This window comes from Jatropha curcas, chromosome 6, assembly GCF_041381405.1.
Source record: "Jatropha curcas cultivar XTBG-Jc1 chromosome 6, XTBG_Jcur_1.0, whole genome shotgun sequence".
In the NCBI taxonomy this organism is placed as follows: Eukaryota; Viridiplantae; Streptophyta; class Magnoliopsida; order Malpighiales; family Euphorbiaceae; genus Jatropha; species Jatropha curcas.
In genome coordinates this window covers 21641673-21648632 of record NC_143156.1, presented here as the reverse complement: position 1 = coordinate 21648632, position 6960 = coordinate 21641673, and the positions used below count along the sequence as shown (strand labels likewise).

Here is a 6960-nt window from a genome sequence, read left to right as displayed (position 1 = left end):
TAGTTGAACTCTTATAAAATTATTTCATTTAATGAGAAACATAGTTATTACTGAAATGTGAAAATATAAAGTTAGATTCCTAGCAAACTTGAGGATGCCTGGCGCAAACTTTGAAGGCAAATATATGCATTAGGCCAGCTAGCATAACAGAAGCCATTTCTATGCATCGAATCAGACATCAGGGAACCATGTACAAAACATGCAATGGGAAAATGTAGTCAGTCACGGGAACAGAATTTTTATTAAAAATTGGAGCACCACAGAACATGAATAGCCAGTGGTCCAATATAGAGTAGTTTAATCTCTGCCACAGGTTAACGGGAAAAGGATACTGGACAACCATCAGCTCCCATTTCACAAAATCATTGTATGCTATGATCATGGCTCAACTTGTCCTAGTTACCTGTAATAGAGTTGCAGAAAATAAACAAAAAGTTCAGCAACTGGGAAAGCAGACTGCATCTTTTAAGGATAAGAGTTGCAATCACAAAATTAACCAACTAGAGTAATTGACTCCTATTCCAATCAATGTGCTAAGCAAATTTCATGATGCACATCCCATTTGCCAACTTCTTTTTCAACGAGAAACAGCTTGAACCAAAAAAAATTTCCCTTTCTTTTTCTTGACTAGTTCAATACTTAAAAAATGATTGTTTGATGCTACAAAACTTGAACATATTGTTACTTGCCATCATTTACAAAATAAATGAAGCGGAGCTGCAATCAGCTTTATTAGCGGAGCTGGAATCAACTTTATTGTTATGTAAACTATTCTATCAAAATTTGTAGACTAACATCAATTCAAAGCTCAAATCTCAATAGATGAAAAATAATGGTTTGACCAATTAACCTTATGATATCATGAGAAACTCTAAAAGAAACTTATACAACATGAAAACTTGGACATGATAAATAATATTTTCTGGTCCTGCGAAGATCACCAAAATATGATCCTACTAGAAGGAAAACAACTATGAAATAAACAAACACACTATCAAAACAGCAAAAGTACCAGTCTGAAACCAGAACTAATTTTCGGGTTTTTAAAAGTAACGCTAAAATAAGCATGAAATTACCATGGTTGATATGATAGCCCACATGACTTGAAACAAAATTTGAGCCCCGTGTTCCACTCCAATGAGATGAACAAGTTTCCCTTCCTTTGCCTTAGATCAATACGTATATCCACATCAAAAGTCAAAAAAATTAATATGGAAGTCAATTAACCACCTTTCCTACTGCATGTTCCACTTATATTCTGTAGCATCATCTACAATTTTTACTTATTTACTATCTTTATAAGTTTCCTTCTTTTTCGTCCCCAGCTTATATAGGTTTCATTTGCATCTCTTTGTTACTGACTTTTTCGACATAATTTGTTATCTCTTTTCTTCCTTCGATTTTTCCGCATTTTCTAAAACCTCTTCTTCATTAACATCATTTATCACCTGAAGGAGTTCCACTGGGGTTGCTGCTGGATCTAGCTCTCGACAACCTTTTGGAGCATTTGGACCTTCTTGACCTGTAAGCAAGTATGATGGAACGTGATGGGAAAATCGAAACAACTCTTCCTTTGGAATACAACGAATTTCCCCAGGGTCCAAATGCTGATGGAACACAGTCTTGAAACCAGCAACCTTAACTAGTGGAGCAATGGTTACACCTACTTCATCACTGTAATCTTCTAGCACTTCCACCATGTCATACTTGTGTATCACTTCATCTTCTGTCAGTTCATTCCATTCAGGAGACCAATTCCGGTACAGAGCCCAAACATCTCCTTTTCTAGGATATATGCGAATTGCTCCACGGGTTCCTTTTGTCCACTTGACCTTGTGTGAAAATGAATTAAGTGAATTATAAATCTCATATCTGCCAACTCTGAATTCACCACAAGTTTTTGAGAAGCCAGAACCTACCCAGTTTAGTGGGCCAAGTTCGCTGTTAGTCTTTGAATTAAGCCAACTGATCCTCATCTTAAATGGATTCAAAGATATCACATTATGGATCATAGCATAATACCTTGGCATCCCATCATCACCATCATATGCAGCCCATACCTGGTTTTCTCCAAAACAGGTTTCTGTTCGGTCCTTGTCAAAATTATGAAAATCTGGGTCAGGGACATCTATTGACATTGGTTCCAGAGTTTCCTTATCTACTTTTGCATCAGAAGATCCAGAAGAACGCTTGATGCCCTGAATTCCATTCACCATGTCTTGTGGCTCGTCAGACTTATTTTGATCACAAATGTCAGGCTTTGCCCGAGATTTTTCTCCTCCCTCATTTTCTTTCACATTAACCTTTCCATTATTCACAGCAGATTTATTCCCTGTGCCTGAATTCCATTCATTTAGTTTCTTACGAATTTCTGTCCTAGCCTTCTCCATAAGTAGGGTTTGAAGCCCAAACTGGGGCACATCCCTTGGGACAGGCTGAAGGATTCCATTAACTCTACCAAATTGAAAATTACCCTTCCTAGATCCAGAAAAAGCAGATGAGCTAGTTTCTCGTCCAGCGCCCATTTGACTAGTAACATTGGTTCCATAGTTGCTCAAACCAATATCTTCCACAATTTTCCTTCTCTTAGCATAATTAGAGTTCGACACATCACCCATCCTATTGGAGGCATGTTTCTTTCGTTTAAGGGCCTCCTCCCTTTTTGTGGCTGCCTGTGCTTCCTCACGCTCTCTCTTCACTTTTTCATATGCCTGCTGAACCACACTCGCAGCCTGAGCAACAGACGAAGCACCACTTACTCTAGAGAATGCACCCCATTGGAAGTTTGATTGACTGTATGAATCAGGTCTGCCAGGTCCAGCATTAGCAGGATTTGATGTGTTTTTACTGGCAGCTTGATGATTTGAGCTCTGCCGCTGCTGAGAAAAATTCCATGTGGTGGAAGACTTAGAGCCATTTGATGGCGGGGGCTGTGTTTCAACAGCTAAAAATGGCTCATGGCAATTAGGACATAGGAGATTATGGTTGAGGTACACTCTGAGATACTCATATTGCATCTTGCATCGATGACAAACAGTCCAAAAGGTATTAGGCCTTGACTTATGAGTTGAAACTGGAGTTGAAGAATGACCAGTTCGAGTAGTAGTCTTTTGCGTCTTTACACTTGGTTTGCTGAAATTGTAAACACCAGTAGACGCTGGTGTTGCCGATGAACCAGATGAACCAGCTGCAGGGTTTGAAACTCTCTGAGATACTTTAGCATTCCTTCTCCTCAGGTCATATGCCGCTCTCTTAGATTTATCAGACAATAAACTCCATGCTTCAGAAATAAATTTAAATGCACCATCAGCTCCAATAGACTTATTTTTGTCAGGGTGAAGCATCAAAGCGAGTTTTCTGTATTGTTTCCGCACAGTTTCATCATCAGCTTGAGGATCCACACCAAGAATCCCATACCAATCAGCTTCTCCGTTAATTTTATTGTCAGCTGAAATATACACATCAAATGTTGCGACCATCTGGGGAACACCCTCAAGCCCAGGATACAAATTTTGAGCCTTTAAAGCAAACCTCTTCGCCCCAGCAAGGTCTTTCCCCAAAAATTTCTTCTCCGCAATCTCTTTGGCTTTGGCAGCCTCATCTTTATTGCATTCCATTTTCCTTACTCCACCTTTTTCTAATATTTCCTTTACCCCTTTTGCAAGAATTGTTACTGCAAATGCATAACTAAATCAAAAAAAGACAAAGGCGACAACGTTGTTCAATTTTACAAATTCTTTCATTCTTCATTCTTCAAAGTAAGAGCTACCATCAAAAGTTCAAAACCCTTGACCTTCCTGCCTGCTGCAAGGAGTGTTAACCAGCCAAAATGGCACTACTCATTCCTAACTTATAATTAAACAAACAATTCCTAAAGTAAAAGTGTGTACGAGAAAACAATTAATTTAATTAGGGGTGATTTACCTCAATATGACAGCTAATCTCAATACACTTCAACGAACATATTCTTGTGCTGTTGCAAGCAAAGGAAAGAAAATCACGCTCCTCCACAGTCAGTGTCAGAGAGAAAAGAGAAGTAATTAGTTTTCGGTTTGATCGATTGAAAAGAAATGTAAAAAGGAAATGAAGGTTGCCAAGTGAGGTTCTTGAGGAGTTGATGATGTTGTTGTTCAACGTTGGTGGCGGTTCCGATGAGATGGTGAACTGTGCAGGGAGGAAGGGAAGACAGAGATATAGAGAGATCGAGAGAGGGACGGGAAGACGAAGGAGAGATCGGAGAAAATGGGAAGAAGAATCAGGTTAGGGTTTCCTTTTGTTACCCCAATGCAAAACAGTTAAGCATATGAAACTACGTCGTTTTGGTTTTTGTAAACTTTCCAAATTTTGTTGTTTTTAGTGTATGAATGAAAATATTTGCAATCGAGTGTTCGCATTTTTTATATTTGCAATCAAATGTAAATCGTTTAATTTGATTATCGAAAAGATAATTAAGCCAAAATGAGCCCCACTTTACCCTATCAGTTTTCGATGTAGATATTTAGTCAAGTAGATCATAAGATTCACATGTATCTCATATAGAATTTTAAATGAAAAGATGCTTTTATCCTTCATTTGACACAAAATACTCTTTCTCACTCTCTCTCCCTCGCTTCCTTATGATTTAGTTCCATCAGTAATTTATTAATACTCCAACTAATTGTTTTGTCGTCGTTGCCACCACCACCACAAGTTTAATACCTCATAATCACTTCTATAATCTTAAACAAAAATAAAAATAGACATCTAATTTTAACAAGGTGTCTTAGAGTTTAAAACTTAATGAGATTTATGAAACCCAAAGGAGTAAGACTCTTAATAAAACGACGATCGACTTTAGTGGTACCATAATCATCTCCTTCATTGGTGATTAGGTTTCAGTGTCGAAGGAATGAGAAACATAAAGGCTTATGACACTCTCTCACTCTTTCCCCTCTCACTTTCGCTTTTCTTTATTATAAAATGAAAACTCTCTAAAACAAGGATTCTGTTCCTAGAATTGGTTTTTGTCCTTTCTTGGTCTGAATTCTCTAGGTGTGGTTCCTCTTGTTTCCTTGTCACTACTTGTTCAAATGGTCAAGATCAACCAGCCTCTTGATCCATATCGTTTTTTTTTTCTTTCTTTATTTTTTGTTGCTTCTTTTTATTGCGTATGTTTTTTTTTTTTTTATTTTATTTTAGCATTTTGTTTGGGGATGAAAACAGCCGTTTAATTAAATGAAGGCCCACAGATTCGAGAGTCCTCATAAACAACTTCTGAAATAGTAGGATTAGGGTATAGCGAACCAATTGGACATGTAGGCCACTAGATCATCGATCCAAATGGGTTAGACCTATTAGTCCGGATAGAAGGGAATGATAATAAGAAGAGTTCAGGATGGAAAAAGAAGGTAGAGGGACATAAAAATTAAAAAAAAAAAAGGAGGTTGGAAGAAAGAAAAGAGGATGAAAAACAAAGAAAAAGCATAGGGCTCATCGTTTTATTTATGCAATCGTCCCATACAAAGAAGAGATAATATTATATTTGGTCCCTGAACTTGTGGTTTTTTCCTATTTTAGAGTCTGAATGGAAATGTTGTTAATTGAATATCTGGACTTTTAATTTTTTTTTTCAATTTGGTGTCTCTTGATGAAATGGACAATCAAAAAATACAATAGGACTAAGAGGCCCATTTTTGCCTAGTTGGATGCTTATTTAGCTTAACATTTTTCCATATCATCATGCCAATATGGCTTGAAATGACCACCCTAATCTCATTTAATTTAGTTGAAAACCCCAAGGTTTCTTAATGCCTCTTTACGATCTAGGCAATCGTGCAGTCTCTTCCTCCTCCACCTTCTCCAATAACCTCTAGCCAGAAAACAAAGGCTATACCCCACTTTTCATCACTAACTCATGCTATGGCCACCAATCCTTCCACTCTCAGTGGATTTCAGGAATGCAAAAAGCAAGAAAAAGAAATAGAGATTACATTCTCTAGTTCTCCATAGCCTATCAGAAATCTCCTTCTTGAGCATACTCTGGTGGTTAGGTAAGATGGATTATCATTCTTACTTCTATTTTATAAGTTCCTTCCTTTGATTTTGAGTTTAGCAATCAATATCGCATGTTGTAGAAACTTAGGGGGTTCCTAATCACCGTAGATGTGAAATTTTTTGGTTAAATCGCTACTGAATTAGCAAAATGGGACTACATATCCATCTTTGATGGAGTTGTTATAAATCGATGAGACTATTGTACATTTTAGCTAAAGAACATGGAATTCTCTAGCTTTGGTAGCAGTTCAATTAGGAACTAAGAAGGAATAGTTCAAATTTTTATTGCTTCTTTTGCTTCTACTTAGATTTGAAATTACTAGAGGAGTAATTATTAGGAATAGATAATACATAAGTTATTGATCCATGCATTGTAAGACAATGAGTAGATTAATAGGATGGTTGCAAATATTGATGGAAATTTTAAGTTCTTTTTTGAAATGGCAGTAGCCGACAACTATATGATTATTTATGTGGTTTTTGGTTCCGTTAGGCTATAGGTTGCACCATTGATAAGAATAAACAATTTGACACAAAAAGTATAAGGATTTTGGTAAGAATGGGGAAGTGGATGTACTAGCAGTAGCCATGGTGGGATGTTGCTTCAATGTGAATATTTTGTATTTTTCATGTTAATGAAGTATTGAACTCATAATATGAATTAAACTCATAATATATAATATAATCAAATGAGGTTAGGATGGTCATTTTAAGGCATATGTCACGTTGGCATGATAATGTAGATTATATGTCAAGCCAAATAAGGGTCTAACTAGGCAAAAATGGACCTCACTTAATCTTATTGTATAAGGAGGCATCATATTACAAAAAATTAAAAGTTCGGACACTTAATTGACAGTATTTTCAATTTAGACACCAAAATAGAAAAGAATCACAAATTCAAGCACCACAAATAACATTATCTTT

At 36.7% G+C, this 6960-nt stretch overlaps 1 protein-coding gene across 3 annotated transcripts; it reads right to left on the bottom strand.

Annotated features, from left to right (window-relative positions):
* LOC149495709 (uncharacterized) lies at positions 1-4276 on the bottom strand. Of its 3 annotated transcripts, none has more exons than XM_089722270.1 (3): positions 3925-4276; positions 1077-3804; positions 1-403 (listed from the first exon to the last, which is right to left on the bottom strand). In XM_089722270.1, the coding sequence occupies exon 2, from the start codon at positions 3615-3617 to the stop codon at positions 1380-1382; it is 2238 nt and encodes a 745-aa protein (XP_089578396.1). In that variant the 5' UTR covers positions 3618-3804; positions 3925-4276; the 3' UTR covers positions 1-403; positions 1077-1379. The 3 variants fall into 3 exon arrangements, with proteins under 3 accessions (XP_089578396.1, XP_089578397.1, XP_089578398.1); XM_089722271.1 differs by having other exon boundaries at positions 1077-3801; XM_089722272.1 differs by having other exon boundaries at positions 1077-3673.
* Between the last annotated feature and the right edge of the window lie 2684 nt (positions 4277-6960).